Here is an 18,606-nt window from a genome sequence, read left to right on the forward strand (position 1 = left end):
CTTTTTTACATAACACATATTGCACTTTTACTTTACTTTTTCTTATATATGCCATTTAGCAGACGCTTTTATCCAAAGCGACTTACAGTCATGTGTGCATACATTCTACGTATTCTCCAACACTTTGTTTTTGCATTATTTAAACCAAATTGAACATGTTTCATTATTTATTTGAGGCTAAATTGATTTTGATGTATTCTATTAAATTAAAATAAGTGTTCATTCAGAATTGTTGTAATTTTTCATTATTATTATTTTTATAAGATTATTTTTTAAATTGGCCGATTAATCGGTAGCGACTTTTTTTGGTCCTCCAATAATCGGGATCGGTATCAGCATTGAAAAATCATAATCGGTCGACCTCTCCAAGATAGGTGTGGTTTACGGAAGATAGCCCTATTTGGTAATAGACCAAGTTCATATTATGGCAAATAAGCAAAGAGAAACATCAGTCCATCATTACTTTAAGCCATGAAGGTCAGTCAATCCGGATAATTTCGAGAACTTTGAAAGCTTCTTCAAGTGCAGTCTCAAAAACCATCAAGCACTATGATGAAACTGGCTCTCATGAGGCCCGCCACAGGAAAGGAAGACCCAGAGTTACCTCTGCAGAGGATTAAGTCATTAGAGTTACCAGCCTCAGAAATTGCAGCCCAAATAAATGCTTCACAGAGTTCAAGTAACACACATCTCAAAATCAACTGTTCAGAAGAGAATCGCTGCAAAGAAAGCAATACTAAAGGACACCAATAAGAAGAGAGCAATGGACTCTAGACGGGTGGAAATCTGTCTTTTTGTCTGATGAGTACAAATGTGATATTTTTGGTTCCAAACACTGTGTCTTTGTGAGATGCAGAGTAGGTGAACGGATTATCTCCTTATGTGTGGTTCCCACCGTGAAGCATGGAGGAGGAGGAGGTGTGATGGTGTAGAGGTGCTTTGCTGGTGACACTGTCAATGATTTATTTAGAATTCAAGGCACACTTAACCAGCATTGTTTGCGCTTAGTGGGACTATCATTTGTTTTTCAAACAGGACAATGACCCAACACACCTCCAGGCTGTGTAAGGGCTATTTGACCAAAAAAGAGAGTGGAGTGCTGCATCAGATGACCTGACCTCCACAATTACCTGACCTCAACCCAATTGAGATGGTTTGGGAGGAGTTGAGTCAAGGAAAAGCAACCAAAAAGTGCTCAGCATATGTGGGAACTCCTTCAAGACTGTTGGAAAATAATTCTAGGCGAATCTGGTTGAGAATGCCAAGAGTATGCAAATATGTCAAGGCAAAGGGTGACCACTTTGAAGAATCTCAAATTTATTTGGTTTGTTTAACACTTTTTTTTGTTTTCTACATAATTCCTTAAGTTATTTAATTTTCATTTAGTTTTGATGTCTTCACTATTATTCTACAATGTAGAAAATATTAAAAATAAAGAAAAACCCTTGCATGAGTAGGTGTGTCCAAACTTTTGACTGGTATGTATGTATGTATGTATGTATGTATGTATGTATGTATGTATGTATGTATGTATGTATGTATGTATGTATGTATGTATGTATGTATGTATGTATGTATGTATGTATGTATGTATGTATGTATGTATGTATGTATGTATGTATGTATGTATGTATGTATGTATGTATGTATGTATGGTTTTATGGCACACGAGGCACCAATGTATGTATGTATGTATGTATGTATGTATGTATGTATGTATGTATGTATGTATGTATGTATGTATGTATGTATGTATGTATGTATGTATGTATGTATGTATAGTTTTATGGCACACGAGGCACCAATGTGTCGGATGTATGTATGTATGGTTTTATGGCACACGAGGCACCAATGTATGGTATGTATGTATGTATGTATGTATGTATGTATGTATGTATGTATGTATGTATGTATGTATGTATGTATGTCACACGAGGCACCAATGTGTCAGAGGATACAGTGTTCAACTGGGGACCGGGGTCAGCCCTTAGGCACCCAGCCAAACCCTCCCCTAACCTGGATAATGATGTGCCAATTGTGCGCCGTCCTATGGGACTCCGGGAATGAACCCGGATCTGTAGTAATGCCTCTAGCACTGCGATGCAGTGCCTTAGACTGCTGCGCCACTCGGGAGGCCCTATGGAATATTTTTATAACCCTCAGAAAACTGGACACATTAATGTTATTGTAACTTCCCATGAAACGTATCTAGAACATTTTAATATTGTATTTTCTGATAACATGACAACCATGGTTTGGTGGAACATTGTAATATTCTCCCTCAGAAGATTCTGAGAACATTGTAACCATGTTCTAGAGAAGTTCGGCATGACACTAACTGTAACACAAACATGCTAAAATGTTCTCAGAAGGTTTTTGCGAACATAGAATGTTCTCTTTACTAACAGAAAACGTGACACTCAAACATTACGGGTAACATTACAAAAACGTTCTCTCCCTAGAATTGTTAGCTGGGCTCTTCCCTCCTCACCCCCCTTTGACTCCCTTACTGCTCCTTCTTCTGGCTGGAGGAAATTAAGACGATTTTTATCAGGCTTGTCAATCAGGTCAGACTTAAAAACACACTCCTGAGAGGCACATGATGTAGAGGCTAAGCCCCGGGCCAGACGCAGTGTGTCGTCCAAAATGGCACCCTATTTCCTATATAGTGCACTATGTAGGGAATAGGGTGGCATTTGGGACATACACACTGTTCCTGCTCAGACCCAGACTGGCTGTAAGGATCTATGGTCTTCTTGACAATCCAGGTATACAAGGCTTCTGTGTGCAAGAGAGCAATAGTGTAGTCGATTGATTGATGTGCCTTTCAGCAGTGCTGTTTGGTAAGCTATAGGTGGGCCTTTCAGTAGTGCTGTTTGGTAAGCTATAGGTGGGCCTTTCAGCACCGCTGTTTGGTAAGCTATAGGTGGGCCTTTCAGCAGTGCTGTTTGGTAAGCTATAGGTGGGCCTTTCAGCAGTGCTGTTTGGTAAGCTATAGGTGGGCCTTTCAGCAGTGCTGTTTGGTAAGCTATAGGTGGGCCTTTCAGCAGTGCTGTTTGGTAAGCTATAGGTGGGCCTTTCAGCAGTGCTGTTTGGTAAGCTATAGGTGGGCCTTTCAGCAGTGCTGTTTGATAGGTGGGCCTTTCAGCAGTGCTGTTTGGTAAGCTATAGCTATAGGTGGGCCTTTCAGCAGTGCTGTTTTACAATAGCTAAATAGGTGGGCCTTTCAGCAGGTGTCTCCGGAAGGTGGTGATTGACTCCGCTGTCCTGGCGTCGTGAGGAAGTTTGTTCCACCATTGGGGAGCCAGAGCAGCGAACAGTTTTGACTGGGCTGGGGGAACCTTCCTTGGTAGGGAGACAGCAGTGCTGTTTGGTAAGCTATAGGTGGGCCTTTCAGCAGTGCTGTTTGGTAAGCTATAGGTGGGCCTTTCAGCAGTGCTGTTTGGTAAGCTATAGGTGGGCCTTTCAGCACCGCTGTTTGGTAAGCTATAGGTGGGCCTTTCAGCACCATTTTTGTCAATCTTCAATCAAGTGTTAATGACCTACCTGTCTGCATGTGAATTAGCCTACTCAGCAGTTTGATTTCAGTGCAGAGCAGACAGAACATGTATACCAGTGTGCTACGTAACATTTAGCAGTATCATGTCTGAACGACAATTAAACACAGGCAATTTACTGCTCCTCCTCGCTCTCTCGCTCTCTCTCTCTCGCTCTCAAGAATGACAGCGTTGTCTAGCATTACAACATGTCTTGTTCTCACTATTGTCTTTTCATGGTGTCACAAAGGCTGTTTGTCTGATGACATTTATCTGCCAGTTGTAAAAGGGAAACATGCCATGCCCAGTGCCCACACTGTGGAGAGACAGGGAAGCACACACACAGATGTACAGATTGTAGACAGACAGATAGACAGACAGGTGCACAGACAGACATATGTGCTGTAGCAAGTGGTTCCTAAAGAGGAAATGAGTGAATAGCAGCCAATGTATGACAGTTCTCCTGGTGGAAGGAATCTATACTGGTTTAGATTGGGATTTGTCCTCTTTTTTTCTTTCTTTCTTTTACTGAGAGTTTGTGGTTTGCTTCTCTCTCTTTCTCGCTCTCTGTCAGACTGGCCGGTTGTGTGAGTGACCTCTTGTAGCCATGACGACCCACGTGACCCTGGAGGATGCTCTGTCTAATGTGGATCTGTTGGAGGAGCTGCCCCTCCCTGACCAGCAGCCCTGCATCGAACCTCCACCTTCATCCATCATGTACCAGGTACACACACACACACACACACACACACACACACACACACACACACACACACACACACACACACACACACACACACACACACACACACACACACACACACACACACACACACACACACACACACACACACACACACACACACACACACACACACACACACACACACACACCTGAGATTTCTAATTAATTGCAAGAGTATTAAACTCTCTCTCTTTCTTGTTCTCTCTAGGCTAACTTCGACACAAACTTTGAGGACAGGAATGCGTTTGTGACGGGGATAGCTCGCTATATCGAGCAGGCTACTGTCCACTCTAGCATGGTGAGGAAGCAACCTGGAGGGATTGGTTTGGAACGGATATTGGAGTTGGGCCTCTGTGCTTTGTGGATACTTTAGTTTTTCAATGGGAACAGTTAGGGAATGGTTCTCAGATCCTTTTCATCATTATTCTCAACTCTTGGCTAACATACACACACATTCACACATTCACACACCCACCACAAAAGAGCCTTGTGTTTGGGTGTTTTATTGTCATTTCTGCACTAAGGGTTTGGCCTTGTTAGCGGTTTCTGTTGACACGCACACATACACACACACACATACATACACACTGAGGGATGAATCAGGCAGTCACTAGGCTAGACCTCTTCCTGAATGTAATGAATAGGGAGTGTGATTTGACTGACAGAAGAGGAAACTGTTTCTTAAATAAACTTTTAAATCAGGAAGTTCCATTCAGATAAATTATCTATTTTCCAACAGAGACCTGAGGTTACTCATTTGTCTAAAGTGTATTTCAAACTAGAGAATATTCACCGTAGTGAATGCAAGTGTGAGGAGATATTACACAGAAAGCATTTTATAACAGACTATCTTAATAACAATTTTATGTTTGAAACATACTTGTGAAGATTAATCAAGAAAATATGCATATGTTTTGGTGCATCCATCATAGGATGGTCTGTGTTGTATGTCTAATGCGTATAAACCTGTTCTCTCTCACCAGAATGAGATGCTGGAGGAGGGCCATGAGTACGCTGTCATGCTCTACACCTGGAGAAGCTGCTCAAGAGCTATACCACAGGTAACGTTCTCTCTCGCTTTTCTCTCTTTCTCTCTCTGTCACTGTCTCTCTCTTTATCTCTCTCTGCTCACTTTCACACAATCACAAGATAGTGAAAGCATAAACAAAGAAAAGGCACTGCAATAGGCTTGGGCGGTATCCCAAAGAGAATGCTAACGAGCATGTTGCCAACGTTTTATACAGTCTCTGACATAAACTATTTGCAGATCAGATATCCCAGCTCATAAAAGTATACTAGTAACTTAAAAAATGCTACTCAGTTTGCTGAACACACAAAACAAATATAAGACAGCAAGGCCCTTGATCCAGAAGGGGATTCTCTGCTGTTACCAAGCGATGCTTGATTTTGGAAGAAGCTATCTACTTAGCTACTAAATTAGCAAACTAAATGCACAACTACAGAGCATTTAGCATATTTTAGGCTGTTAACTTAATAGTTATAAGATTTCTAGCTGGCAAACATTTAGTTGTGAATTCCATACTATAGCTAGATTACCATGGCGTGTGCTGCACAACATTGATTGACTCAAAAGGCTCTGGTCTCTCATGGTTGTGTGCTTGTAAACAAACACCACGTGACTGGGGACTACCGGTAAGCTTCATCATGAAAAATTATGTGAAATGAAGAACACAACATATTGCACAAGTTGACTGCAGGTATTTACATAAAAAGTACTTACAAATATTCAAATGTATTAACAAACTAAAAAGGTATTGCAAAACCATCCCGTGGCTATTTCCAAGTACTCCGGTATATTTTATACCGCCCAAGCCTACTCTGCAATGAGAAGGGTAGACGGGTGTTCTTTCAATAACCCTTGACTTCACCACACATTCCTCAGCTGTCTTTTTCTCATTAGAACAGTTCAACCCTAAACATGCAAATTAGTCTATTTTTACCACGTTACTCACCACTCTACAACCACAGTCTACTTTACTGCCAAAATAAAGGAAACACTTAAAAATGCTGGGCATGTCATTATTTTGGACATGATTTTGGCTACCATAACTATGCCCCCATAGGATGACAATGCCCCCATCCACAGGGCAGGAGTGGTCACTGAATGATTTGATGAGCATGAAAATGATGTAAACCATACACCATGTAAACAATACACCATGTAAACAATACACCATGTAAACAATACACCATGTAAACCATACACCATGTAAACCATACACCATGTAAACCATACACCATGTAAACCATACACCATGTAAACCATACACCATGGCTATCTCAGTCACCAGATCTCAACCCAACTTAACACTTATGGGAAATTCTGGAGCCACGCCTGAGTCAGTGTTTTCCACCACCATCAACAAAACACCAAATTATGGAATTTCTGGTGGAAGAATGGTGTCACATCCCTCCAGTAGAGTTCCAGACACTTGTAGAATCTACGTCAAGGTTGAAGCTGTTCTGGCTCATGGTGCCCAACGCCCTATTAAGTCACTTCATGTTGGTGTTTCCTTTATTTTGGCAGTTACCTGTATATCAGCCAGAAAGGGATGCTGTTAATAGTATTGTAATGTATTAGAGCTGAATTTGTAGCCTCAGGGACACATAATTTGTTTGCTTCCCAAATAGCACCCTATTCATTATGTAGTGCACTACTCTTGACCAGGGTCCATAGAGGCCATTTGTGACACACAGGGTCCATTTGTCATCCCCATAAATGTTAAGGTTAGGGGTAGAGCTGGGCGATATGGGCAAAACTCCATATCGTGATAAATTGCCTGAATTGATGCGATAACGATAAATGGAACGAAAAGTTTAACTTTAATGTGCACCAGTTGTAGCCATCAATTGTCCCATTAACAATTACCCATATTAAAAACGGTCTTTATTTTAACAGGGTAGACATATTGAGACCTACGTCTATTTTACAAATATGCCCTGTATAATACAACATAAATATACACATACAGTGAGTGAAAACAGTATTTGATCCCCTGCTGATTTTGTACTTTTGCCCACTGACAAAGAAATGATCCGTCTATAATTTTAATGGTAGCTTTATTTGAACAGTGAGAGACAGAATAACAACCAAAAATGTTATAAATTGATTTGCATTTTAGTGAGGGAAATAAGTATTTGACCCCCTCTCAATCAGAAAGATTTCTGTCCCCCAAGTGTCTTTTATACAGGTAACGAGCTGAGATTAGGGGCACACTCTTAAAGGGAGATGACGCATGTCAAAAATGTTTTCTGGATTTTTGTTGTTGTTATTCTGTCTCTCACTGTTCAAATAAACCTACTATTAAAATTATAGATGGATCATTTCTTTGTCAATGGGCAAATGTACAAAATCAGCAGGGGATCAATACTTTTTTCCCCCACTGTATCTTATAGGGATATACAATACCAGTCAAAAGTTTGGACACACGTATTCATTCAAGGGTTTTTCTTAATTTTTTAAAACTATTTTCTACATTGTAGAATAACAGACATAAAAACTATGAAATAACACATATGGAATTATGTAGTAACCAAAAAAGTGTTAAACAAATAAAAATATATTTGAGATTCTTAAAAGTAGCCACCCTTTAACTTGATGACAGCTTTGCACACTCTTGGCATTCTCTCAACCAGCTTCGAGGTAGTCACCTGGAATGCATTTAAATCAACAGGTGTGCCTTGTTAAAAGTTTAATTTGTGGAATTTCTTTCCTTCTTAATGTGTTTGAGCCATTCAGTTGTGTTGTGACACGGTAGTGGTGGTGTGCAGAAGATAGGCCTATTTGGTAAAAGACCAAGTCCATATTATGGCTAGAACAGCTCGAATAGGCAAAGAGAAACATGAAGGTCAGTCAATCCAGAACATTTCAAGAACTTTGAAAGTTTCTTCAAGTGCAAGTCGCAAAATCCATCAAGTGCTGTGATGAAACTGGCTTTCATGAGGCTCGCCACAGGAAAGGAAGACCCAGAGTTACCTCTGCTGCAGAGGATAAAGTCATTGGAGTTACCAGCCTCAGAAATTGCGGCCCAAATAAATGCTTCACAGAGTTCAAGTAACACATATCTCAACATCAACTGTTCAGAATAGAATTGCTGCAAAGAAACCACTACTAAAGGACACCAATAAGAAGAGACTTGCTTGGGCCAAGAAACACAAGCAATAGACAGCATTCAGGCCCCTTGACTTTTGTCACATTTTGTTACGTTACAGCTTTGTTTTTTTCCTCATCAATCTACACACAATACCTCATAATTACAAAGCAAAAACAGGTTTTCAGAAATGTTTGCTAATTTATAAAAAATATACGGAAATTACATTTACATAAGTATTCAGACCCTTTACTCTGAAGCACCTTTGGCAGTGATCATAGCCTAGAGTCTTCTTGGGTATGACGCTCCAACTTGGCACACCTGGATTCTCCCATTCTTCTCTGCAGATCTTCTCAAGCTCTGTCAGGTTGGATGGGGAGAGTTGCTGCACAGCTATTTTCAGGTCTCTCCAGAGATGTTCGATGGGGTTCAAGTCCAGGCTCTGGCTGGGCCAATCAAGGACATTCAGGAACTTGTCCCGAAGCCACTCCTGCGTTGTCTTGGCTGTGTGCTTAGGGTTGTTGTGCTGTTGGAAGGTAAACCTTCACCCCAGTCTGAGGTCCTGAGCGCTCTGGAGCAGGTTTTCATCAAGGATCTCGCTATACTTTTCTCCGTTCATCTTTCCCTTGATCTTGACTAGTCTCCCAGTTCCTGCCGCTGAAAAACATCCTTACAGCATGATGCTGTGGTACAGCTGTATGTTGGTACCCTTCCCCTGATCTGTGCCTCAACACAATCCTGTCTCTGAGGTTTACAGACATTTCCTTCAAACTTATGGCTTGGTTTTTTGCTCTGACATGCACTGTCAACTGTGGGACCTTATGTAGACAGGTGTGTGCCTTTCCAAATCATCTCCAATCAATTTAATTTACCACTGTCAGAGTCTATCTAGAAGATAGCGAAGGAGTCAGGACACACAAAAAACACTATTTCCTCAATCCAAGAACGGAACAAAAATCCCGTTACAAAACAGGACTCGAATTCCAACACACAAAAGACAATTACGCACAAAACAGAAAGGGAAACCAGAGGGTTAAATAAGGAACATAATTATGAGATGGGAACCAAGTGTGTAAACAGACAAAACAAAAGGAAAACTGAAACATGGATCGCTGGCCGCTAGAAAGCCGGTGACGTCGACCGCCGAACGCCGCCCGAACAAGGAGAGGGAACAACTTCGGTGGAAGTCGGAAAAACCCGTTTTCGCATTGTCATTCTGGTATTGTGTGTAGATGTAATATTTTTTATTTAATCCATTTTAGAATAATGCTGTAATGTAACAAAATGTGGAAAAAGTCAAGGGCTGTGCACACTTTCCTGAAGGCACTGTACATACAGTCGTGGCCAAAAGTTTTGAGAATTACATTAATATTAATTTCCACAAAGTTTGCTGCTTCAATGTCTTTAGATATTTTTGTCAGATGTTACTATGGAATACTGAAGTATAATTACAAGCATTTCATAAGTGTCAAAGGCTTTTATTGACAATTACATGAAGTTGATGCAAAAAGTCAATATTTGCAGTGTTGACCCTTCTTTTTCAAGACCTCTTCAATCCGTCCTGGCATGCTGTTAATGAACTTCTGGGCCACATCCTGACTGATGGCAGCCCAGTCTTCCATAATCAATGAGTTTGTCAGAATGATTTAAAAACATTTTTTTGTCCACCCGCCTCTTGAGGATTGACCTCAAGTTCTCAATGGGATTAAGGTCTGGGGAGTTTCCTGGCCATGGACCCAAAATATCTATGTTTTGCTCCCTGAGCCACTTAGTTATCACTTCTGCCTTATAGCAAGGTGCTCCATCATGCTGGAAAAGGCACTGTTCATCACCAAACTGTTCCTGGATGGTTGGGAGAAGTTGCTCTGGGAGGAGGTGTTGGTACCATTCTTTATTCATGGCTGTGTTCTTAGGCAAAATTGTGAGTGAGCCCACTCCCTTGGCTGAGATGCAACCCCACACATGAATGGTTTCAGGATGCTTTACTGTTGGCATGACACAGGACTGATGGTAGCGCTCACCTTGACTTCTCCGGACAAGCTTTTTTCTGGATGCCCCAAACAATCGGAAAGGGGATTCATCAGAGAAAATGACTTTACCCCAGTCCTCAGCAGTCCAATCCCTGTACCTTTTGCAGAATATCAGTCTGTCCCTGATGTTTATCCTGGAGAGAAGTGGCTTCTTTGCTGCTCTTCTTCACACCAGGCCATCTTCCAAAGGTCTTTACCTCACTGTGTGTACAGATGCACTCACACCTGCCTGCTGCCATTCCTGAACAAGCGTTGTACTGGTGGTGCCTCGATCCCGCAACTGAATCAACTTTAGGAGACAGCCCTGGCGCTTGCTGGACTTTCTTGGGCGCCCTTCACAACAACTGAACCGCTCTCCTTGAAGTTCTTGATGATCTGATAAATGGTTGATTTAGGTGTATTCTTACTGACAGCAATATACAATGCTCAAAAAATAAAGGGAACACTTAAACAACACAATGTAACTCCAAGTCAATCACACTTCTGTGAAATCAAACTGTCCACTTAGGAAGCAACACTGACAATAAATTTCACATGCTGTTGTGCAAATGGACTAGACAACAGGTGGAAATTATAGGCAATTAGCAAGACACCCCCAATAAAGGAGTGGTTCTGCAGGTGGTGACTACAGACCACTTCTCAGTTCCTATGCTTCCTGGCTGATGTTTTGGTCACTTTTGAATGCTGGCGGTGCTTTCACTCTAGTGGTAGCATGAGACTGAGTCTACAACCCACACAAGTGGCTCAGGTAGTGCAGCTCATCCAGGATGGCACATCAATGCGAGCTGTGGCAAGAAGGTTTGCTGTGTCTGTCAACATAGTGTCCAGAGCATGGAGGCGCTACCAGGAGACAGGCCAGTACATCAGGAGACGTGGAGGAGGCTGTAGGAGGGCAACAACCAAGCAGCAGGACCCCTACCTCCACCTTTGTGCAAGGAGGAACAGGAAGAGCACTGTCAGAGCCCTGCAAAATGACCTCCAGCAGGCCACAAATGTGCATGTGTCTGCTTAGTCAGAAACAGTCTCCATGAGGGTGGTATGAGGGCCCGACGTCCACAGGTGGGGGTTGTGCTTACAGCCCAACACCGTGCAGGACGTTTTTCATTTGCCAGAGAACACCAAATTCGCCACTGGCGCCCTGTGCTCTTCACAGATGAAAGCAGGTTCACACTGAGCACATGACAGACGTGACAGAGTCTGGAGACGCTGTGGAGAACGTTCTGCTGCCTTCAACATCCTCCAGCATGACCGGTTTGGTGGTGGGTCAGTCATGGTGTGGGGTGACATTTCTTTGGGGGGCCGCACAGCCCTCCATGTGCTCGTCAGAGGTAGCCTGACTGCCATTAGGTACCGAGATGAGATCCTCAGATCCCCTGTGAGACCATATGCTGGGTTCCTCCTAATGCAAGACAATGCTAGACCTCATGTGTGTCAGCAGTTCCTGCAAGAGGAAGGCATTGATTTGCTATGGACTGGCCCGCCCGTTCCCCAGACCTGAATCCAATTGAGCACATCTGGGACATCATGTCTCGCTCCATCCACCAACGCCACGTTTCACCACAGACTGTCCAGGAGTTGGTGGATGATTTTGTCCAGGTCTGGGAGGAGATCCCTCAGGAGACCATCCGCCACCTCATCAGGAGCATGCCCAGGTGTTGTAGGGAGGTCATACAGGCACGTGGAGGCCACACACACTACTGAGCCTAATTTTGACTTGTTTTAAGGACATTACATCAAAGTTGGATCAGCCTGTAGTGTGGTTTTCCACTTTAATTTTGAGTGTGACTCCAAATCCAGACCTCCATGGGTTGATACATTTGATTTCCATTGATCATTTTTGTGTGATTTTGTTGTCAGCACATTCAACTATGTAAAGAAAAAAGTATTTAATAAGAATATTTCATTCATTCAGATCTAGGATGTGTTATTTTAGTGTTCCCTTTATTTTTTTGAGCAGTGTACTTGCCGGCAGCAATATCCTTGCCTGTGAAGCCCTTTTTGTGCAAAGCAATGATGACGGCACGTGTTTCCTTGCAGGTAACCATGTTTGACAGAGGAAGAACAATGATTCCAAGCACCTTTTGAAGCTTCCAGTCTGTTATTCAAACTCAAATAGCATGACAGAGTGATCTCCAGCCTTGTCCTTGTCAACACTCACACCTGTGTTAACGAGAGAATCACTGACATGTCAGCTGGTCCTTTTGTGGCAGGGTTAAAATGCAGTGGAAATGTTTTTGGGGATTCAGTTCATTTCCATGGCAAAGGGGGACTTTGCAATTAATTGCAATTCATCTGATCACTCTGATCACTCTTCATAACATTCTGGAGTATATGCAAATTGCCATCATACAGCTGAGGCAGCAGACTTTGAAAATTAATATTTGTCATTCTCAAAACTTTTGGCCACGACTGTATAACACAATCATGGGAAACACAAATAAAACATCACAAATGACCCAGAAAAACAGTTACATTTCACATTTCTTTATTATAGGCTGCTTATTGTAATGAACGATAAGAAAAATGTCTGATAGCTGTGGTCTGTGGTGATAATTTTCGTTTTATCATCTCATCGCTCGTTAGGGAGATCTGAGTGAGCAGGCTGTTTTCCCCTCTGTGTTCTCCAGGTGAAGTGTAACGAGCAGCCCAACAGGGTGGAGATCTATGAGAAGACTGTGGAGGTGCTGGAACCAGAGGTCACCAAGCTCATGAAGTTCATGTACTTCCAGGTGAGAGACCAGTGATGGATAGATTCATTAATAAAATGAATGAACAACCCATTAAATGTATCATATTTTAATTAGAACTCTGTCAGTCAATCATATCAGTCCTAAATATATCTGAGAGTCTCCTTTTCCCCTGTCCTCCCCTGCAGCGTAAGGCCATCGAGCGTTTCTGCGGGGAGGTGAAGCGTCTCTGCCACGCTGAGCGGAGGAAAGACTTTGTCTCTGAAGCCTACCTCCTCACCCTGGGCAAGTTCATCAACATGTTCGCTGTGCTCGACGAACTCAAGAACATGAAGTGCAGTGTCAAGAACGACCACTCTGCCTATAAAAGGTACGGAGGGAAGACAGACACAATGAGGAGGTGCATCTCAATAGCCTGCAGTGGCTTCCTCTCCCTATCACCTATCCTATACCTGCACTGATCCTGAAAACACAGGATAGGGGAAAGCAGTGTAGTAGAGGCTAAGGGGGGGTTTGCTTTCACCTGTCTAGGTTCCTTCACATTAGCTCAAATGAAGGAAAGTGACGGAGTAACAGGGCCAATTTACCCCACTATTGAGATGCACCCAATTGACTCATGTTAAACAGTGTTGTGAGGTGCTGCTACAGATATAGATCTGTGGTATTATTTGTCTTCAGGGCGGCTCAGTAAAACAGAAGCTGTGAGGTGCTGCTACAGATATAAATCTGTGGTATTATTTGTCTTCAGGGCGGCTCAGTAAAACAGAAGCTGTGAGGTGCTGCTACAGATATAAATCTGTGGTATTATTCGTCTTCAGGGCGGCTCAGTAAAACAGAAGCTGTGAGGTGCTGCTACAGATATAGATCTGTGGTATTATTTGTCTTCAGGGCGGCTCAGTTCCTGAGGAAGATGGCTGACCCTCAGTCCATCCAGGAGTCACAGAACCTCTCCATGTTCCTAGCCAATCACAACAGGATCACTCAGGTGTGTGTGTGTGGTGCAGTAGCAGTACTAGTGTGTATATTTCTCTGTAGTGTCTGCAGTAGCAGTAATAGTGTGTGTATTTCTCTGTAGTGTCTGCAGTAGCAGTAATAGTGTGTATATTTCTCTGTAGTGTCTGCAGCAGCAGTAATGTGTATATTTCTCTCTGTAGTGTCTGCAGTAGCAGTAATAGTGTGTATATTTCTCTCTGTAGTGTCTGCAGCAGCAGTAATAGTGTGTATATTTATCTCTGTAGTGTCTGCAGTAGCAGTAATTGTGTGTATATTTCTCTGTAGTGTCTGCAGCAGCAGTAATGTGTATATTTCTCTCTGTAGTGTCTGCAGTAGCAGTAATAGTGTGTATATTTCTCTCTGTAGTATCTGCAGCAGCAGTAATAGTGTGTATATTTCTCTGTAGTGTCTGTAGTAGCAGTAATAGTGTGTATATTTCTCTGTAGTGTCTGCAGCAGCAGTAATAGTGTGTATATTTCTCTGTAGTGTCTGCAGCAGCAGTAATAGTGTGTATATTTCTCTCTGTAGTGTCTGCAATAGCAGTAATAATGTGTATATTTCTTTCTGTAGTGTCTGCAGCAGCAGTAATAGTGTGTATATTTATCTCTGTAGTATCTGCAGTAGCAGTAATAGTGTGTATATTTCTCTGTAGTGTCTGCAGTAGCAGTAATAGTGTGTATATTTCTCTGTAGTGTCTGCAGTAGCAGTAATAGTGTGTATATTTCTCTGTAGTGTCTGCAGTAGCAGTAATAGTGTGTATATTTCTCTGTAGTGTCTGCAGTAGCAGTAATAGTGTGTATATTTCTCTGTAGTGTCTGCAGCAGCAGTAATAGTGTGTATATTTCTCTGTAGTGTCTGCAGCAGCAGTTGGAGGTGATTCCTGGCTATGAGGAGTTGTTAGCAGACATTGTCAACATCAGTGTTGATTACTATGAGAACAAGATGTACCTGACGCCCAGCGAGAAACACATGCTGCTCAAGGTAAGAGCCTCATGTAACTCTCTGTCTTACCTGCCTTTCTCTAGATACCTGTCTCTGTCTGGATCTTAATAACTACCTGCCTTTCTCTAGATACCTGTCTCTGTCTGGATCTTAATAACTACCTGCCTTTCTCTAGATACCTGTCTCTGTCTGGATCTTAATAACTACCTGCCTTTCTCTAGATACCTGTCTCTGTCTGGATCTTAACTACCTGCCTTTCTCTAGATACCTGTCTCTGTCTGGATCTTAATAACTACCTGCCTTTCTCTAGATACCTGTCTCTGTCTGGATCTTAACAACCTGCCTTTGTCTAGATACCTGTCTCTGTCTGGATCTTAATAACTACCTGCCTTTCTCTAGATACCTGTCTCTGTCTGGATCTTAACTACCTGCCTTTCTCTAGATACCTGTCTCTGTCTGGATCTTAACTACCTGCCTTTCTCTAGATACCTGTCTCTGTCTGGATCTTAATAACTACCTGCCTTTCTCTAGATACCTGTCTCTGTCTGGATCTTAACTACCTGCCTTTCTCTAGATACCTGTCTCTGTCTGGATCTTAACGACCTGCCTTTCTCTAGATACCTGTCTCTGTCTGGATCTTAACTACCTGCCTTTCTCTAGATACCTGTCTCTGTCTGGATCTTAATAACGACCTGCCTTTCTCTAGATACCTGTCTCTGTCTGGATCTTAACGACCTGCCTTTCTCTAGATACCTGTCTCTGTCTGGATCTTAACGACCTGCCTTTCTCTAGATACCTGTCTCTGTCTGGATCTTAACTACCTGCCTTTCTCTAGATACCTGTCTCTGTCTGGATCTTAACTACCTGCCTTTCTCTAGATACCTGTCTCTGTCTGGATCTTAAAATGCTAATAGCCTCCTTACTCTTGCTTAGCGGTCCTCAACTGTAGCTTCCAGTAGTGTTCAGAATATGTAGAGTTATATCTGAATGTCCGTCAAATATCATTGATCCAGCTTTGTATAATATCACTGTGTGTATGTGTGTGTGTGTCTGTGTGTCAGGTGATGGGTTTTGGTCTCTATCTGATGGACGGTAACGTCAGTAACATCTACAAACTAGACGCCAAGAAGAGGATCAACCTGGGAAAGATCGACAAATTCTTCAAGGTCAGTGTGTGTGTGTGTGTGTGTGTGTGTGTGTGTGTGTGTGTGTGTGTGTGTGTGTGTGTGTGTGTGTGTGTGTGTGTGTGTGTGTGTGTGTGTGCTCCACGCCAAAACAGCCATCTAACTTTTCCTGTGGCTCTGTCTGTACTTTCACATCGTGATATTCTTTGATCAGCCATCTAAAACCCCTTTTCCTGTGGCTCTGTCTTGTTTGATTCCTTCACATCGTGATATTCTTTGATCACCCTCCTCCGGACTGAAACCCCTTTTCTGTGTGTGTGTGTCTTGTTTGATTCCTTCCTGACTGAAGCCCTCTCTCTGTCTGTGTCTTGTTTGATTCCTTCCTGACTGAAGCCCTCTCTCTGTCTGTGTCTTGTTTGATTCCTTCCTGACTGAAGCCCTCTCTCTGTCTGTGTCTTGTTTGATTCCTTCCTGACTGAAGCCCTCTCTCTGTCTGTGTCTTGTTTGATTCCTTCCTGACTGAAGCCCTCTCTCTGTCTGTGTCTTGTTTGATTCCTTCCTGACTGAAGCCCTCTCTCTGTCTGTGTCTTGTTTGATTCCTTCCTGACTGAAGCCCTCTCTCTGTCTGTGTCTTGTTTGATTCCTTCCTGACTGAAGCCCTCTCTCTGTCTGTGTCTTGTTTGATTCCTTCCTGACTGAAGCCCTCTCTGTGTCTGTGTCTTGTTTGATTCCTTCCTGACTGAAGCCCTCTCTGTGTCTGTGTCTTGTTTGATGCCTCAGCTGCAGGTGGTGCCTCTGTTTGGAGACATGCAGATAGAACTATCACGTTACATAGAGACCAGCGCCCACTACGAGGAGAACAAGTCCAAGTAAGAACATCAGCCATCTTTAAACTCATAAATTCAGACCTCTAACAAGTCCTGAACCCCAGCTCCTAACCCGCAGGTGTCAAACTCATTCCACGGAGGGCCGAGTGTCTGCAGGTTTTCACTCCTCCCTTGTACTTGACTGATGATATAAGGTCACTGATTAGTAAGAAATTTGCTTACCTGGCTGTTTAGGTCTTAATTGGACACAAATTGAAAGGAAATAGAAAAAAACAGCATACACTCGGCCCTCCATGGAATGAGTTTGACCCCCCCCCCCTAACCCCTGACTCTCTCTCTTGTAGGTGGACATGTACCCAGAGCTTCACCTCCACCAGTACAACCTGGGTGTGCATCCTGACCTCTAACCTCTCACCTACAGGTGGAAGTCTCCCCAGTAGAGCCTCCATCTCCCCCTCCTACAGGTGGACAGCCTTTCTCCCCAGTACAGCCTGAACCCTGACCTCTAACCTCCCTCCTACAGGTGGACGTGTACCCAGAGCTCCATTTCTCCCCAGTACAGCCTATGTGAACCCTGACCTCTAACCTCCCTCCTACAGGTGGACGTGTACCCAGAGCTCCATTTCTCCCCAGTACAACCTGTGTGAACCATGACCTCTGACCTCTCTCCTACAGGTGGACGTGTACCCAGAGCTCCATCTCCCCAGTACAGCCTGTGTGAACCATGACCTCTGACCTCTCTCCTACAGGTGGACGTGTACCCAGAGCTCCATCTCCCCAGTACAGCCTATGTGAACCCTGACCTCTAACCTCCCTCCTACAGGTGGACGTGTACCCAGAGCTCCATTTCTCCCCAGTACAACCTGTGTGAACCCTGACCTTTAACCTCCCTCCTACAGGTGGACGTGTACCCAGAGCTCCATTTCTCCCCAGTACAACCTGTGTGAGCAGATGGTTCAGATTCGTGATGACCACATCCGGTTCATCTCTGAGCTGGCTCGCTACAGTAACAGTGAGGTAGTGACCGGGTCAGGCCTGGACAGTCAGAAATCAGATGAGGAGTACAGGGAACTGTTTGACCTGGCACTCAGAGGGTTACAGCTGCTGTCCAAGTGGAGCACACACGTCATGGAAGTGGTGAGTAGGTGTGTGTGTGTGTGTGTGTGTGTCAAAGAAGGGGCAGTGTGTAGTCCGTTCTTGGTCCCATAAAAATATAATTATTGAAATGAATAAATGAATAAGTCATTGTATTTTTACCAGGTCCTGTGATTTTCAGTTTACTCTGACACCATATTCTCTCTCTCAGTATTCGTGGAAGTTGGTCCACCCGACAGATAAGTTCTGTAACAAGGACTGTCCTGGCACAGCAGAGGAGTATGAGAGAGCTACACGTTACAACTACACCTCTGAGGAGAAGTTTGCCCTGGTCGAGGTCATCGCCATGATCAAGGGACTGCAGGTCAGAAACACAGCTTTGTCATGACATCGTTGGGATACTTACAGAATAGTAACATAGCAGCATTTCACCACCGTGCATCTTGGTTGAAATGTGGTTACATTGGTGGTGATGATGATGGTGGTGATAATGATGGAGGTAATGGAGGTGGTGG

General features: G+C 43.2%; 1 protein-coding gene across 1 annotated transcript in view; it reads left to right on the plus strand.

Moving 5' to 3' along the window:
* The window catches only part of LOC123993634 (cytoplasmic FMR1-interacting protein 2), a 43,877-nt gene that overhangs the window by 8,257 nt on the left and 17,014 nt on the right, over nt 1-18,606 (plus strand). The window contains exons 2-12 of the mRNA XM_046295994.1: nt 4,111-4,260; nt 4,490-4,579; nt 5,265-5,342; nt 13,051-13,152; nt 13,299-13,480; nt 13,999-14,095; nt 14,956-15,084; nt 16,107-16,211; nt 16,950-17,038; nt 17,896-18,133; nt 18,303-18,455. Of these exons, the coding sequence (XP_046151950.1) occupies nt 4,144-4,260; nt 4,490-4,579; nt 5,265-5,342; nt 13,051-13,152; nt 13,299-13,480; nt 13,999-14,095; nt 14,956-15,084; nt 16,107-16,211; nt 16,950-17,038; nt 17,896-18,133; nt 18,303-18,455 (1,380 nt within the window). The 5' untranslated portion in view covers nt 4,111-4,143. The remainder of the gene's footprint in view (nt 1-4,110; nt 4,261-4,489; nt 4,580-5,264; nt 5,343-13,050; nt 13,153-13,298; nt 13,481-13,998; nt 14,096-14,955; nt 15,085-16,106; nt 16,212-16,949; nt 17,039-17,895; nt 18,134-18,302; nt 18,456-18,606) is intronic.

This window comes from Oncorhynchus gorbuscha, linkage group LG13, assembly GCF_021184085.1.
Source record: "Oncorhynchus gorbuscha isolate QuinsamMale2020 ecotype Even-year linkage group LG13, OgorEven_v1.0, whole genome shotgun sequence".
NCBI classification, from domain to species: Eukaryota; Metazoa; Chordata; class Actinopteri; order Salmoniformes; family Salmonidae; genus Oncorhynchus; species Oncorhynchus gorbuscha.